We start from the raw sequence: 18,185 nt of genomic DNA, 5'->3' as shown, positions 1-18,185 counted from the left end.
CAACTATAACCCATGCATTACTGCAGCTATGCTAGTTTGGGATAACTTTAAGAATATATTTCCCCCAAACATTTCTTTACTTGCATTATTCATTTACAATGATAACTTCACACTAATTGGTAGAGTTTCAAATTGGATTAGACACAAAGTCTATAGATTCATACAAGTGGTGAAAACTATACATGCATTTTCTTAAACGATTTTACACACAAAATCAGACAGGTCCCTCATGGGCAATATTAAAATCCTACATAAATTCTAACATTCGTAATGCCATGCTGAATTCAGATCTAACTGCTTTTGAACAACTAATTTCTGAATGGAAGAAACGGAAAGGCTTGCTACCACAGATTCATTTGTTAATATAAAGAGAAATGAAAACAAGGGTAACAGCTTCAAAACTACATGGGAAAGAGCAATAGGCCATCCAGTTACACCACAGATGTAGAGGAAAATATTCTTACAAGGTCCAGCATGCTTCCCTTGTATTAACATGAAAGAGAACCATTATAAAATAAAAAACTATACCAATACTATCTGACCCCTAATCGACTGAGGCCGTTTCTACACCTGCCTTTTTTCCTGGGATCATCCCTGTGCATGCAAATGACACACAGGGGATCCCGGGAGCAGGCAGGGACGAACCCTCCATTTTCCTGGGAGAATCATTAGGTGTAGAAAGGGCCTAAGTCATATTTTACAGGAACTTTGAAGACCAGTCTTGGCGATGTGGAAATGATAAAGCTAATTTTATGTACATTTGGTGGGAGTGCCCTCTGATTAAATATTCTTGGGGAGAAATTGTATGTGCAATATCTACAATTACACATATGTCTATATCCTGTGATCCTTTAACAGCCTTGTTTGGTTACATGGAGGAACAGACAGACCCCATATATAAAGAGATGGTTCAGAATCTATTGTTTGCTGTCAGAATTTTGGTTACCAGAAACTTGAGTAATGCTAACAGTTGTACAAAGTCTAGAAGGTAGCAGAAATGACCAAGTTAACTGAATATGCTCGTTCAAGAGATGGCAGTCAAAAAAATGCTCGTTTTTCTAATGCCTGGCACCCTGTCTATATATATGAGAGAGAGAGAGAGAGAGAGAGAATTTAGACATCAATAGATATATCTGTTTCTCCCCGCTATAGCCTGAGCAAAGGGGGAAGCTTACCAATGTACTCTGTATAACCTCTGTGATCAGCATCACCTTATATCCGTGTCAATTTCAAAATCTATTGATGTTAAATACAATTCCAATTGTTGTTTTTAAATATAACCAACCCTCATCCTGACTTTTGTAGACACTCACTTAAAGATCTGCTATCGAAAGTAAAAATAAATATGTAAAGACCATGATTTTATTATAGTGAACTCCTACAGTTAAACTCTAGTAACCTTCTAGTACATGATAATTCCCAGCTATTCTTTTTTGGACTCTGCAAACGAAACATATAATGTATAATATATGAATGTGAAAATGTATATACCTTAATTTAGTAACTCAGAGAGGTGATATCTTATTGATTGTAGCATGTATTCTTTACTGATTGTTTATATAGTACGTATCATATTGCTCTCATTGTAGGTATAATGTATAATAATAAAATTTAAAAAACCAGGAAAAAAACACCACCAGATACATCCTCCATCTCCTACGTTATTTATATCCCGCTCTTCTACTAAATAGTCACATTTGGATGTTGGCCTGTGGCTTCCTAAAAACTTTGCTTGAATGGCCCTCCCTCCCTCTTCCCCTCTCCCCTTGCATGCTGGTTTGGGCACAGAGATCCTGGCTGGCATTAAGCCAGAGCTCCACATTACCACTAGCCAGAGGAACTCTACCTTTATGTCCATTATGAGGTTAATACACAATTTTATGCACACTTTCCTGAAAATGTTCCTACTTAAGCTCCAGTTATCCTGCATGGCCTATTTCATTCATTCTAACAGTTGACAGTGCCCAAGCAATTTCTGAAGGCTTTATGAATTCACAAGGGGTCTCAAGAACTCCTATATTTCAGAATATAGGTCATGGAGCATTAAGGTGGAACCAGAAACTGTTTTCTGTGTTGTAGCTTGTACTTTATTTTGACAGATTTTAATATGTAGGTTACAACTTACTTTGAAGTTTGAACCATTAGGGATTTTGTTTCATGTATTTTATACTAGGCAAATGGACCCTGCTTTGCATGAGTTGGAATAGTCATTAGTTTGTTACAGCAAAGCCTTCAAGCACACACACCCATTTTATTATTATAGACACAGCAATGCAAAACTTGTTCTCTATTGAAATTCATGGCAACCTCCCTCACAGATGCACAACTGAAGTGGAGAGAACCAATATTTCACTTCATTTTTTTAAAAAAGAAATGCTAGAAGGTTATTTTAGAGTATTGTCAATCACTTATAGCTAGAAATTTCATCCCAAACACAGCTAGGGTTTGTAACAACACTCAACAGCAAAGTAGTCACAATATTTTCAAGTTGCAATTTATTGTTGTTGGTTTTAAATCAGTGCAATGAATACATTTCAACCTTGATTGCCTTGTCCTCGAAGATGAATATTTGTCATTTCCTCTAGGTTGCTCTGGATAGCAAAGCATGTGAACTAAAACTGCAGAACACAAGTTTTTAATTGCAATGACAGAGGCTATAATCTTTCTATCCACTTTCCCCTGTCCTCCTATTCATTCAAGTGAAACCAAATAATGGTCCTACTATAAATGTCCAACCACATACCTGGAATATTGCCAAAGTCTCTGTAAATACGGAAATCTGTTTCTGCAGGGATTACACCACTCTGAAAAATTTCCTGGGCCACGATACAGCCAAAAGGATGCTTCGCAGCTGTGGTGTATGCTTGTACTAGCCAGGGGTTTTCAGGGCCTGCAATAATGAGAAAACAGTCATTCAGCTTTAAATTAGTTTTTTGTATTTTATTTGCAGCTTGCCCTATCTCAAAGACATAGACCTGCATCCTTAGAGAAGGTAAGTTAAGGAAGTTTCCAGAAAGAAGGTTGCCCATCCCCTCTTCCCCGCTAGGGTGACCATATGAAAAGGAGGACAGGGCTCCTGTATCTTTAACAGTTGCATAGAAAAGGGAATTTCAGCAGGTGTCATTTGTATGCATGTCACACCTGGTGAAATTTCCTCTTCATCACAACAGTTAAAGCTGCAGGAGCTATACTGCAGCTATACTGTGGCCAGATTTAAAAGAGGGCAGAGCACCTGCAGCTTTAACTGTTGAGATGAAGAGGAAATTTCAACAGGTGTGACATGCATACAAATGACACCTGCTGAAATTCCCTTTTCAATACAACTATTAAAGATACAGCAGCCCTGTCCTCCTTTTTATATGGTCACCCTATAAATCCCCGCTGTAGCCCCACTGAATATTGTTCAGGACACACACACCCAAACACACATACACACTGTTGTCTCCTAACATTCTAGCGAGGCTTTTCAGAAACTTTCATGAACCTCCTTGAGTTAACTTACGTTAGGGTGTAATAGTGAGAGGATAACATTGAAACAATATCAGCTGACATTTGGCAATCTATTTGATCCATTTTACTTTTATTCATGACACTTGCTTAAGCAAACACAAATCCAAATACTTAAATAAACTTTAAATACACCTGTTACAAGAGATTACAGCCACTTCCCCGCCCCCCTTTCTACTATATCTTGGTGAACATTGTATTTGGCTGTTCAAGACCACAATCGAAAACTGGAAGAAGGTTTTCTACCCCTTGAAGATGGACTTTACTTGGGTTACATAATCTCCAATCACTGTGTAATCCTATCTCCTGATTTTTTTTAACATGGCACTCCGCCTAAAATTAATCTCCAACTTCGCTAGTGTAAAAAAGACAGGTTGCTTACCTGTAACTGAAGTTCTTCGAGTGGCCATCTGTGCATCACATCATGGGCTCTGCGCCTGCGTGGAGCAGCATCGGGAAACTATCTAACACTAACTACTAAACTAACTATTAACTAACTTTATTAAAAAAAATTTTTTTTAGGAAGAAACAACTCCTGAAAGGATCAAGAGAAGTTCTCCAAACGATGTTGCCACGATGGCGGTTGAAAAGAACTAAGGGAAATGGGCGGGAACCCCTCTGAGCATGCGCACGGTGTTGTGGGGGAGGGATTCCTGCCCATAAAGCCTCAGCTCTAGCAGTTTCCTGAAGCTGCTACGTGCAGGCGCAGAGCCCATGGTGTGATGCACAGAGACCACAAAGAAGAACTGTCATGTTTCCCTTTACTTCTCCACTTAACAATGAACCTATATGTATCACTTAAAGCTAGATACAAATCTGGGTAACTGATGGAGTTTATATTTCCAACAATGGGGGATAACACTCATTTCCAGCCTTAATTGTATCATTATCCAGGATTTTAATGTGTGGAATCTGCAATTCAGTTATTTTTTACAATGTATATATTGATGCTTATGCTTGCTGTTTGCACAACAGAAACAAACTTGTAATATGGGTTTCCACAGAGCCTGCCAAAGTCCTAGCAACACTTCTGGTCCCAAGCTTGCCTGCCCAATGAGGCCAGTGGTGCACACTTTTTAAAGTGTCTTTTCTCATTGGCTTGGAAATCTACAGCAGTGAAAAGCCACAACAAAACCTCCAGCTGCGTGCAACACACACACACACACACAGAGAGCGCTCTTGTGCACATACTTCAATGGTTTCTTTGGATCACATCTCTGAACAGGGACCTTTCCTGACCAGTAAGGGGCTACTTATCTGCCCTGACTCCACCAACCTATTGTAAAGCAACCAGTAATTAAGAGCTTCCCTTCATCATGAAGCTGAAATTGTTCCTTCTCCCTCTTTCCCAAGTCATTTTATCTGACAGCTTGGCTACAATTAGACATATCAGGGAGTGTCTGAGTAGGTATAAGAGGTGAAAGGTTGTGGTTCAGTAGTAGAACATCTCCTTGGCACGCAGAAGGTTCCAGTTTTGATCTCCGGCATTTCCCGGGAGGGCTGGAAAAACTCTTGCCTGAAGCTCATGAGAGCCGCTGCCAGTCAGTGTCGACAGTACTGGCTAGACGGACCAATGGTCTGACTCAGTATAAGGCAGCTTCCTATGTTCCTAGAAGCTGCCGCTCTCCAAGATCATCAATGCAGAACAATATTATATGACAAAACCCGAAGGTAACTGTGATAATGGGTAGCTTACACAGGACTTTTGCAGAAATTCATACAACTTCCTTCATCTTTTAAATACGTTTCATTTAATACAGAAATTTCACGAGGTTGTTTCCTCTAAGGTTGATAAACCAATTTAAATGCTTTTTTAATTATCAAGACCAGGTTAAATACCAGCCATTTTCTCCTTCAGAAGATAGTTGAGCCTCTCCAAAACCACATTAATGAGTTCCATAGTTGTATTTGCAACATTCTTTATTTTCACATTTATCTACAAGTTAGCCTGAATAATTTTTGTCCTAATCTGTCTAATGGCACTAAATAAGCCATTGGCAAAAATGAACACAGACTTGTGGCACTAATGAATGAATGAATGGACTAACAATCACTCCCTTCCATAAGGATAAGGATTCCATGGCTGCCACAGTCAAATTAAGTAATATAACAGTTATACTCACCATGCTATCAATTACACCTTACTTAGGGTTTATTGGGGATGAGCTTCATATATTTGAACAGTTCCAACCATGTGTTCATGTGGACAAATGAATCAGGCAATAACACGTATGATTACTAGCAATCAGACTGAAAAACCCTGCTATTGCAAATCATGGAAATTGCTAGGCATGTTCCTGATTTTCTGGTTTGTCAACATGAGCACTAGCCCTGGGACATCTAGGCACTGCTTGCATGAAAAGAACAAGTCTTGTTCAAATCAGCGCAAAGGTAATAAATTGACACTTTCATTCTAAAGTGCATTTTGTTGCCTGGAGGACAACTATACTAGCATTAGCATTTATAAACACTGCACTTTATAAATCATTTGCTAGCTAGACAAACATCCATCATACTTGGATGTTAGTATATTCCTAACATCCACATATGAGGTGGCAAAAATTATAATTATTCCTTGTTAGAATCTTTATTGAGATTATCCTTTTTCCTTTTTTTTAAGGGTTGTTAATCTTACAAACAAGTTAAGAACAAAGACTCAGTTCAGACAACAGATTTCTCAATGTGGTTTTAGAACTCCACAATGGAGTTTGTATACCACTGTTGAGAAACGTGTTGTCTGACGGGAAAACTCCATGCAACGGTGAAGTTTTTTTGGGAAAAACTCAATGCAAAATATCAAAGCTCTGCAGAGGAGAGTTCCTCCAGAACTATTGTGTTGCGTGTTGTGTAGCGGGCTCCATGGAGTTTTCCGTTGTGTTGATTTTTCCCACTGGCTACAGAGTTCTCCAGCAAGAGCGGTGAAAGGAGGGAGTACTGTTCTAGGAGAGCTGCCGGTATTGCATTTTTGCAGCAATGGCTGATGGGATACCATTGGGAGGACTGAGGGCAGAGGAACTGTCATTCAAACATCACGATGGATTTTACTCAACTTCACGGTAGCCCATTGTCACACAATGGTGGAATTAGAACATATTCTAAAAACTCAAATGGAGTGTATTGAGTGGAGTTTTCACACTGCGTTGACTAACATGCTGTCTGAACTAAGCCAAAGAATATGTGATTAAATTCTTAGTCAACAATAAACCTAAGTGTGAAAAAACTGGTTTTAATATGATACCATCTATTTGCTTTTAGCAGGGCCATAACCAACATTCTTCTGTACAACAATATGTTAAAGTTACAAAATGATGTATGGGGGTTCTTTGTGAGGTATGAAAATCTATCTTTATCTTTGACATTCTATTAGAAAGTTCATTCAAGTGGACCTCATTTTGTTTTTGTTTTTTAAGAAAACTATCCTGGGTGAAAGTATCTTACCTGTTTGAAAGACAAGCTCTTTCCCTCCAACTCCAGCAGCCTCCAGATTAATAAATGCTCTAACTGATTTAGCCCAATGGTGCTGTGTAATGAATCCATGACTAGCCTTGATGAGAAGCAAAGATAATAGGCATTAAACATCACAATACCTTTTAACTCAACCCTCAAAAAATAATTCTAGTTCTGATGAAATGTTAACAAAGCATCTCGGTTGCAGGGCAAGCAATAAACTTATTTGAGAGCACAAAAACAATAAACTACAACAGAGAGAATCAAGAAAGCAATTACGACCATATTCAATAGAGGCTCCTCACATGAAGTTCACTGTTCAATTCTTCCCTGTTTTTAGGAACTATCTATAATCACACTTTCTGGGCTAGTTCTAGAACATGAAGGGAATAAACCTATGTCTGGCGGTGTCACTTCAAACATGACTGACTGCTCCTCCATACAAAAAAATCTTGTCCAAACGAAACTAGTGTGTCAGGAAGAAGGATTTCTGTCTACCTGTAGCAATATTTGGTTGGGAGTGGGTGGAGAACAGATACAGATCTATCGTTTCACTGAGAACTTGGCTAATATTAAAGCTACACTGGTATTAGACAAGCCTCTCTCATAAGTAAATTCACCCATTATCTTAATTGTTCTCATATGTTCCTGTTCAGTTGCCATATCAGTCCATATTTCTAAACAGGATGTTTCACACTAATCAACAGTGAAACTCCCTTGCTGTACAAACCTTTAAAACCCTTTCAGGAACATCTAGCTATTACAATATCACGACGTGACAAACAAATGACACAATCAAAACCATGTTCACTAAGAGACTGGCTTTCAAACATGGTTTTCCTAATTTCCTATTCTATTTGCCGTGGAAACCTGAGGTGTAAACCCTGAAATCATGTTCCTAGGTGGTACAGAACCCACACTATGGTTATTTTTCATATTCACACAATGGCCTCCAGTTGCCCAAATAGAATTGTTTGTGACTTTTAGTATGATGCTCAGATCAAACTGCAACTATGTTAAAACAACCTTGTTTACATGCTCTTTCTTGAGCATTATTTCTACCTCTTGATTTTATGTGTTTTTCATGGTTTTGCTACTGTAAAGATTTCTGTCCAGTATTGTTGCTGCTGAATTAATTTTGTTGTTTTAATATAAATTAGGAGCTTAGGAAATTGTGTTATACCAAGTCAGACTATTGGTTCATTCAGCTCAGCACTGTCTATACTGACTGGCAGCAGAAATCCAGGGTTTCAGACAGGAGTCAATCACATTGTTTTTAATATACGTTGCTAGCCACTTTTAGGCTCCTTTTAAGGGATTCTTTTTAGGGGTGAAGTTGCAGGATATAAATCAATTTATAAATAAATCAACCAAAATAAAATAGTTCTTTGGATCCCTACCTAGTCTGCTCAATGTATTCTTACCTGCAAGAGACTTTCCTCTGCCCCATTAAACAGGAATATAACAGCATGCTGTAAGGGTTCAGGTGACTTTGAAAGAGTGTGCAGTATCTCAAGCATCACAGAACAGCTGACAGCATCATCACTGGCACCTTAAAATTGTAAGATGTTTAGCATAATAAACTCCTGTGCCTTGAAAACAATTCTTCGCCTGAAACATTTGCATGTGTGTTTTTTTAAGCCTCACTTATCCATTTGGGTAAACACTTACATTTTAAAAGTTTTCTTCCAATTCTATATTGTTTCATGAAATACCCAAGAGGATTATGGAAAGATTACCACACACACACACACATCCTCTCCACTAGCCAGAGTTTGAGTATTTTAAAGCATTTGGCATAAAGCCAGTTCCAGTTCTTCCTTCTGTTTGTTAGCATTTCAAAAAGTAATTGGAGAAAGATGGTAGGAAAGCACAAAACTATCAAGAATATTCTGAGCTAGGCTAGTTGTTAACTTTTTAATGATTTAAAAGTTCAATCATATGGATTGTGCGCCCTCTATTCAAAGCCCTCCCGGCAAGAGTCAAGCAAGCAGGGAGAAACACTGGGGGCAATTCCGCCTCCCCCCCCCAATTCCTCCTTTAAAAAAAAAAAAACTATTTCAACTATTCCGGCCTCTTTATCCATACCTCTCCCCTCCCCGCACTACTTAAACTAGTCCTGCTTAGAGTAGGCCCATTGAAATGAATGGGAATTAAGTTCGTTTATTTTATTACCATCCAATAATCGAAGTTCTCTGGGCAGTTCATAAAACCATAAAATACAGCATTATAAAATACAATATAAACGGTTTAAAGTTGAAAACCATCGTATAAAATAAAACCCCAATTGACTAGCTTAAGAACCATTCATTTCAATGGGTTTACTCTAAGTAGGACTAACACTGGATAAAATCCCAAGATTCAAACATGCGTAATGAGCTCCACCTTCCTAAGTGGGCTTTAGATTGCGGTTTCTCAAACAACAGAACACCCTTCCCCCCACCCCTGCACACGTCACATAGCAAGCTATTTTTGAAACTGTGTGTGTTTCCAAACAGTTGTCTACTGTTCAAAGTAAAAGCATCTCACAAGATGTTTGCAAGCCATTGGGCTCACCTAAAATATAGTTCTTCAGAATCTAGGCGATATGTTTAGAAGATGCAACAAAGAAAAGAGGAAAAATGCAATGAATGAAACACCTGTGTATTAAAATAAACGTGCCAGCTATTTCTTGCCAAACTTGCTTAGCACAGTGTACTTCTGGATAGGTCTAGAACCAAATATATAATTTATTTATTTATTTTATTACATTTATATACCGCCTCACAGCCGAAGCTCTCTGGGCGGTTTACAACAATTAAAAATGGTAAACATTAAATGCTGTTAAAATGCCTGGGAGAAGAGAAAAGTCTTGACCTGGCGCCGAAAAGATAACAATGTTGGCGCCAGGCGAGCTTCATTGGGAAGATCATTCCACAGTCGGGGGGGGGGGGGCAGCCACTGAAAAGTCCCTCTCCCTTGTTGCAGATAAGAAGCAAGAGCAGATTACATTGAAATGATTATTTATAAATATGTATAAATAAATGGCCATTCTGTAACATTTTCTAAAGGGCAATACTTGCTGGCAACAAGTGTACTTTAAAACCACTAGTATCATTAAATTAATTAATTAATTAATTAATTGTATTTATATCCTGCCTTTCTAAAAAGAAAAATGACAAGGCAGCTTATAATCAGAAATAATATGTATTTCTTCAGCAAGCAAATGGTTATTACTAAAGTTCTTTAAACTGCTTCTCTGTGAGCCCCTGCCAAAGGAAGTGAGGCAGGTGGCTACTAGGAGGAGGGCTTTCTCCTCTGTGGCACCCTGGCTGTGGAATGAGCTCCCCAGAGAGGTCCGCCTGGCACCTACACTGTACTCCTTTCGTCACCAGCTGAAGACCTTTTTATTCTCTCAGTATTTTAACACTTAATTTTAATTTAAATTTTACTGTTCTAACCCTGTATTTTAATCTTATATCAATTTTTGCTGCGTGGTTTTATCCTGGTTGTGCTTTTTATATTGTATTTTGTATTTGTATTTTTAACCTGTTGGTTGTTTTATTATGGTTTTAATTTTTGTGAACCGCCCAGAGCTTCGGCTATTGGGCGGTATAGAAATGTAATAAATAAATAAATAAATAACATCAACTTTCAAAAACTATTAAACCAGTCAGGCACGAACATCAATGTTGATTACACTGGCATGCATATTATCGTTTCTACGAAGCACAGTCCAAGCAATTTAATATGTACTAAAGGAAAATAATGAAATCCCTTTTACTCTATATTACAGAGAGAAAATGTATTGTTTTACCTCATAATTGCAACACTTATAACTATGACAGTTTTTGCTAAACAGGAAGAGCATAAAAGGACAAAACTAGTATGTGATTTGTAACATAGATTTCTTCTGTGCATGTTGTTATTGTTTACTTAAATTTCTTACTGGGGGCTGTATTACTGTATTACTGGGGGCTGTATTCAAATAACCTTCAGGTAAAATGCCAAAACAGGGAGCAAACACACATTTCCTACAAAACTGTGATTTCCCCTCACACCCAACGCACCCCATCATAGAAAAATTTCTGATGTTCCTACCTACAGTATTTGATACGGAGTCAAAGTGACAGTTGGACAGCACAGCATGCTCAGCTCCACTTTTGGGTTCCAGCTTAACCACAACATTAGTAATATTGTCATAGTAACTGGTGAATCCTCCAAGAAAGTCAATATTGAAGGTGCCTGTTGGCCTCTGTATATTTACAGAGATTGTGTGGGCTTGATTGCTTTCAATTTCAATAGCTTTAATTTGTTCTAAGAGGTAGTTTACTGTGAAGATTTCATTTTCTGGACTTCCAACAGTTCGTGGACCAATTGCAGTAATATTTTCTAGATATGCCCTATAGGAGACAATATAAAGCATTAGCAGAGTATCTTAAAACGCACATTCATTGAAATTTGGATGCATCTTGCAGCTCTTCAAATAAATTGTAAGCCAAGGAGGAGAGGGTTAAATCTGGTGGTGTATACAATGACATAATTCTAATTACATTCCTAATGCTATTAGGGTCAGGGGGCAAAGGTCCAGTGTTTAAGATTCCACTGACTAACATAAGCAAGAGAAAAGGTTACTGGAAAAGATCTCAATATAGCACAGCAGCCTATTGTCTATACAGTTACATGTTACTGATTTGTACGGTTAAAAATAATATTGATGTTGTCCAGAGATTCAGAAAATCTGCACCCTTTAATGTTACACTTTTCTTTCAGCATAGAATACATGGGATATTTCCTGTTTATTCTCAAAATAATCTTGCAAGGGACTTGCCCAAGGCCACCAAGCAAGCTTCACAGCTGGCTGGGGAGGTAAACCAGATCCAACCCTCTGCTACAGGTGTCAGGAACCGGTGGCCCACCAGATATTGTTGGATGGCAGCTCCCATTTTTCCTTACCATTGGTTATGCTGGCTGGGGTGACAGGAGTAGGAGTCCAACAGCCACCATGCTTAAATACACCACATCTCTCCATACATAACACCTAGGCCAGGGGTGTTGAACCTTTTCAGCCTGAGTTCAATATTGGAGATGCTCCCAGGGGCCACATCCAGTAGTGGACAGGGCTAAAGGCAAACAGGTGTGAGGCAAAAGGGGCGGTGCCAAAATACCTGCGTATTTTAGTTTAACGGTCTTACCATCAGTATCTAAGCTTTAGGAGAGGCATTGTAATCGTCTAGAATGGGAAAGAAAGTGTGAAAAAGACGGGAATCCACGAAATGGAACCAAGTTCCATTGCGGCTTCTTCTTTGCATGTCTTCAGGAAAGCTCTAATGTACCACCTATTTTCCCTTGCCTTCTTATGTGTCTGGGCTGTTGGCTTTTATTGGTTTCATTTATTTTATTTGGTAATCTGTTTTTAATGTTTTTTTCTTGAATATGTTTAATTGTATCTCCTTAGATAGCATTTTAACAAATTTCACTTCTCAGCTCAAGTTTAAAAGTTGATAAAACTCAGGTCTCAACAAGTAATGAAGAAGTTAACTATAAGCCCAGGAATCTGGAATATTTATTTATACAGATACTTGTGCAGGATTAGTGCAAGAATACTGATGTGTGCACCTACAAGTGTTATGACAGGCACTAGGAGCCTCTGGCCAGATATGGCCCATGCTGGTTCTCCATTTTGCCTGCCATTTTCTTTCCCAGACCCCACTCCCTACCCTGGGCAAAAGGTCTTATCACTGATCAGCAGCTGATCAGACATAAGACCTTTTCTCTGCCCAGCACTTGGAGAGACTTCCTTTCTCAGTACCGAACAAGGAAAATGCCCACCCAATATGCATGGATCAGCTGGAGGGGGGCTGGGAAGGGTATACATGCCTGTATGAATGGTGTGCAAGAGAGTAGGGTGGCCATGCCCATGTTGAGTTCTGGTTATGCTCACTGTGGCCAGAAGTACCCAAGGGTTTTCTGGCTGGCAATCCAGCCCTCAGACTGAAAAGGGTTCCCAAGCAGGTGATAAAGAAAATACAGATGACAGTGCATGGATCTCCTGAACTGGACTGGAAGAATGGAAGTGAAATTCCTCCTCTTGGTCCTGCTCATTTTTTTCTCATGCTGCAAAATGTTGCCGTGGACACCACATAAAATATAACCAAAATATGAGGCACACAACTACTAATCTATAATAAATTTCAAAGCTGGGGTAAGATAATGCTTTTTATAATATATATTATTTTTTAAATTCTATACATCGCTGAAACATAAGATAACATTGATACAGTTTATATTAACAAGGAGACATGGCTGATAAGGAGTGTTTAAACAACAGTTAAAGAGTTGATGATAAGGAGCAAACACTAAGCGGAGATATTTTATACAAAGAGAATAAACGGTTTTTACAATGTTATTTATAAAGAGAATAAACATACAGGCATCCTGTATATTCCAGTGTTCATCCAGTATTCTTATTCGTACTTGGGTGAGAGAAAGATTGGGGTTTCCCTGCCCTTTCAGTGCATGTGTGTGTGTGAGGAATAGAGGTGTCTGTGATTGTGAGTTTGAAACCAGCAGATTGTTTTCCAAATTAAACTATCAATGGCTGCTAATTCTGATAGCTTTGTGCTACCTCAGGCATCAGATGCAGTAAGCCTATATTCACTAGTGGCTGAGAAATATTGGAGGGAGGCTGCTGTTACACCCATGTCCTGCTTGTGGGTCCCTGGTTGGCCACTGTGTGAACAAAGTGTTGCACAGATGGACCCTTGGTCTGATCCAGTACAGCTCTTCTTATCACCAGAGCATTTTGTGTCATCATTAGATTTCTCCTGTATACAGGTGTACAAATCTATCTTCCCCACTCCACCCTGTTCAAAATTTTGTAAAACAAAGGTTGCACAAGATTTTCTTGCTTGCCTCAGCACTGTCCTGGTTTCAGGTTGCAGGTAGATCTGTTGAGGAGTATTAGCTTCAGCCTTAAATTAAAATTGTTCCTTGGCGTTCTGTCCCACTCCCACATGGATGTTGCCAATCTACAGTCCCTGCTTAGCTTGCACTGCCTGACAATGGTGTTGTTATTATTATTATTATTTATTTATATAGCACCATCAATGTGCATGGTGCTGTCATTTCAAAATAGGCTGGGATATAAGCAGTGCTCTTCATTTCACAGAACCTTATTGGTCTGGAAATGAACCATTTCTCCCTTGAAGCTGCTCTGCACATGGAATAATTCCTTTCCTTGGGAGCAAGTCTTGTTATCTTTGTATGCATTGCTTAGTCATGGCAGTGGGTCATTAAGGTGTGGATATGAAGAAAGGCTTACTCTAATGAATAAGTACATTTTTAAAAAATTACTTGCTGGCTTAATTTGAGAAAGGGCTGAGCTCTAGAATTGGTTTCCAGTGCTAAGACCTTTGAAGATACTAGAGAAACCTTGCAATTCCATTGATTCAAAGATCCACAAATTGGCTTGGCGTTTTAGACAGCCATTATTTGAAGGGGTACCATTGACCTCTCCCTCAAGCCTGCTGCACTTACTTGGGGAGAAGTGGGATCCATCTACCACACTTCGCTTTAGACTTTTGTAGAAGACATTGGGGGGACGGCAGAAAAGAGAAGAAGCGTGCCAGCCCCTCTCCTCAATTCTTCCCTTGGCAAGTAGTCCAAAAGCAAAAAACTAGCCAGGCAACTTTTTTTTTCCGTTGGTTAGCAATCCTAGCAAAATCTGGCATCTGTGTGGGAGGACTTGAGAGCATCCTTCTGCCAGAGCCTCCCCTGCTTTCTTTAGAAGATTTGGTGGGGATCATACAGGTGAATATGTTCTTCTTGGAATGTTCTGTGACATACAGAGCAGCAGCCCATGCTAATTTGTATAAAGTGGAGCAAGAGCCCTACACAAGTTTTCATCGCCATGGTTACTGTTACCCATTTATGGGCTCTGCAAGTTTTGTCACACCCAACATTTATATCTCAACCAAAGTTGTCTTGGCATAACAAACACACAGCCTATTATGGCAATTCAGGATTAGCATAGACAAGCGAAGACCTATGGAAAATTACATGAATGGTCCTCATTTTTGGGTAAATCAATGCAGAAGACAGTTGACAAAATCAAACAAATATATAATGCACAAGGCACACAACTTCTAATCTATAATAAATTTGAAAGCTGGGATAAGAGAATACTTTTTATCACATATATCAATTTTTTAATTCTATGCATATCCCCTTCATCCCCTTTTCATGAAGGAAAAGGAACATCCTCACCAAAAAAATCATTAAAATTTCATTAAAATTCTATCATTATTCATCTCTTTTCAGCTAATAATCAATATTTTCTGAAGAAGCTACTCGCGAGACAGGTTAAAAATATACCGGATGCCTGTATGTTTATTCTCTTTATAAATAACATTGTTAAAACCGTTTATTCCCTTTGTATAAAAATCTCCGCTTAGCGTTTGCTCATCATTGATTGTTTAACTGTTGTTTAAACACTCCATATTCAGCTGTGTCAGCTTGTTAGTATAAACTGTATCAATTTTATCTCATGTTTCAGCAATATTATATGCATAGAATTAAAAAATTCCAAGGAAAGGAATTATTCCATGTGCAGAGCAGCCTCAAGGGTTTCCAGACCAATAAGGTACTGTGAAATGAAGAGCACTGCTTGTATCCCAGCCTATTTTGAAATGACAGTGAACACCATTGTCAGGCAGTGCAAGCTAAGCACGGACTGTAGATTGGCAACCATGTACAGCACCATGTACATTGATGGTGCTATATAAATAAATAAATAAATAAATAAATAATAATAATAATAATAATAATAACCCCTATTCCTCACACACACACACGCACTGAAAGGGCAGGGAAACCCCAATCTTTCTCTCACTCAAGTACGAATAAGAATACTGGGTGGCTGCAGGTTAATAAACGGGGGGTGGGGGCAACGATGCAAAAGCGGCGCGGGCTCGTGCTCGACGTGTAGAAGGTGTTTTGGCAGCGGCAGCAGCAGCTTTTCTCAAGCCGCAGCTCCCCAAGTCGCCCTTCTACGCCACTAAAAGTGCTGCCCTGATCCCAGCAGGAAAAGTATAGCCCTCGGAGGGGGGGGGGCGGGGGAGCCGCCCTCTTCATGCACCTCTAACCGGTTTCACCTCAGCGCAAGGAGAGGAGCGCGCGCGCCGGCGGTCCGGTTTGGTAGGTTTACCTGGCGCGACGGGCGTCGAATTCCTGAGGGTCGCGCGCCGGCTGCACCAGCTGCCGGAAGGAGAACTGCACGAGCCCTCGCAGCCCCAGCAAGTAAAGCAGCAGCACAAGCGCGACGCGCGACTCCGCCAGCCGCCTGGCGCTTGCCCCGCCAGGTTTTTTCCAGTCCCGACCATCTTCTGCCTTCTCCGGCCGCCGCCGCGGCTGCGGCTGCGGCTGCGGCTGCGGCTGAGGAGCCTGGGTACGCAGGCGCCTCACGGCACCCACGGCTGCCGAACTCCGCTCCATGGAAGCCCCGCGCCTGCCCTTGTCCCAGTCCCCGACGGCAAAAAGAGAAGAAGAAGCCGCCGCCGCTGCTACTGCTGCGGAACGCTCCGTACGGCACCGGCGAAGGGCCAAAATTGAGCACCCGGGACCGGATCACCTTTACTTCGCGAAAGAGAGAGAAGGAGCAGCCTAGCAAGGTCACATGGGCAGAAAATGTCGCGCATTCCTCCTCTTGCCCGCCAATCACGAGGCTCACGATGACTTCGTAGGATGGGCCAGAAGCGTGCCCTGCGATGGATGAGGAGGACCTGGCACTTAACGCCTGATCATCCCCCCAGCCCTGAAAAGAGACGTCTGTATGCAGCGTTTGCACATCTATTGCGTGCGGGGAAGGGATGCCACTCTCTCATGCCGAATTTTAGGTTAGGGTTTTATGCCCAGCGTCTCCCTTTCAGACACCAGGAAAGAGTCCAGGGCGCGGGGCAGGGCGGGGGGAGAGGCGAAGAAACGAGAAAGAAAAGTGCCTCTGAGTATATGCAGAGTGCTCTTCCCCACACACACCCATTTAATTATTTTTTTATTTGTAAGGTGCCCTGAAAATATATTTTTTCTCGAGAGCAGTATATGCATTCTTAAAATTAATGAACAAGTTAATTAATTATAAATTTGATTAAACTATTACAATTCATTGAAATATTTTTTTAAAAAAAATAGCATCAATTTTTTTTGTCATGTTGGAAGCTTTTACTGAAAGTGTTTTTGTTTTTTTAAGTGCTCTTAGAAATTAAGTACTGAATGCCTGGGACAAAATAGGGATTTTGTTTGGTGTACTGTCCACCCCTCTGGTCAACAGTCTCTCTTCCTGAGCTAGCTGGGGTAGTCTCAGGGTTGGAATCCCCTTGGCTTGTTGTGCTGGGGGATTTCAATATCCATGCAGAGGCTGCCCTGTCAGGAGTGGCTCAGGACTGTTGTCATTGACAGATCACTACCTGGTAGGGTTTAGACTTGTTGGCAATTGGAACCTCTGCAGAGGTGGAGGGCAGATCAGGAGGCTGACGGATCTGAATGGTTTTCTGCCGACTTTGGGGGATTTTCCTGTTGCCTCAGCAGGGAATTCTGTCAAAGCCCTGGTCAAAGTGTGGAATGGAAAAATGGCCAGGGTGGTAGCCACAGCAGTCCCCTGGGTTTCTAGGGAGCTGGCAACAATGAAATGACTGAGATGGTGACTAGAGTGACGTTGGTGGAAAATTTGAAGTAAATCCGCGTAGAGTTGGAAGGGGCCTACAAGGCCATTGAGTCCAACCCCCTGCTCAATGGCTATCTGAAGGCCTACTCTGTGGCAATACAGACAGTGTGGGGGGAATTCTCTTGGAGCTGTTTCGGGTGGTCAGGGGCCTTTTACACACTAGCCCGCAAGAGGAGAATTCAGACCTTTCGACAAGCCACTGTGAACAATTTGCCCAGCACTTTGCAGACAAAATCACTCAAATCCACTCTGACTTGGATGCTATAGTTGATACAGACCCAGTAGATGTAACTTTGGCTCCTGCATGTCCAGTGTTATTGAATACTTTTCAATTTGTACAGCCCAAGGATGTGGACAGGATCCAGTGGTAAGACTTATGGTGAAAAAGCCCTCCTTGAGCCCCACCTTATTGGACAATTTCCAGCCAGTCTCCAGTATTCCATTTCTGGGCAAGCTCTTGGAGTCCATGGTGGCTTCCAAACTCCAGGGATTTACAGATGAGATGGATTATCTAGATCCATTTCAATCTGGC

At 40.5% G+C, this 18,185-nt stretch overlaps 1 protein-coding gene across 1 annotated transcript in view; it reads right to left on the bottom strand.

Moving 5' to 3' along the window:
- The window catches only part of ERMP1 (endoplasmic reticulum metallopeptidase 1), a 48,167-nt gene extending 31,739 nt beyond the window's left edge, over positions 1–16,428 (bottom strand). The window contains exons 1-5 of the mRNA XM_063128549.1: positions 16,142–16,428; positions 11,035–11,336; positions 8,379–8,506; positions 6,946–7,051; positions 2,744–2,890 (exon numbers count right to left, since the gene is read on the bottom strand). Of these exons, the coding sequence (XP_062984619.1) occupies positions 2,744–2,890; positions 6,946–7,051; positions 8,379–8,506; positions 11,035–11,336; positions 16,142–16,428 (970 nt within the window). The remainder of the gene's footprint in view (positions 1–2,743; positions 2,891–6,945; positions 7,052–8,378; positions 8,507–11,034; positions 11,337–16,141) is intronic.
- Positions 16,429–18,185: the final 1,757 nt, after the last annotated feature.

This window comes from Elgaria multicarinata, chromosome 6, assembly GCF_023053635.1.
Source record: "Elgaria multicarinata webbii isolate HBS135686 ecotype San Diego chromosome 6, rElgMul1.1.pri, whole genome shotgun sequence".
Taxonomy (NCBI): Eukaryota; Metazoa; Chordata; class Lepidosauria; order Squamata; family Anguidae; genus Elgaria; species Elgaria multicarinata.
The sequence above is the reverse complement of the archived record's forward strand: the minus strand, read 5'-3'. Positions and strand labels throughout refer to the sequence as shown.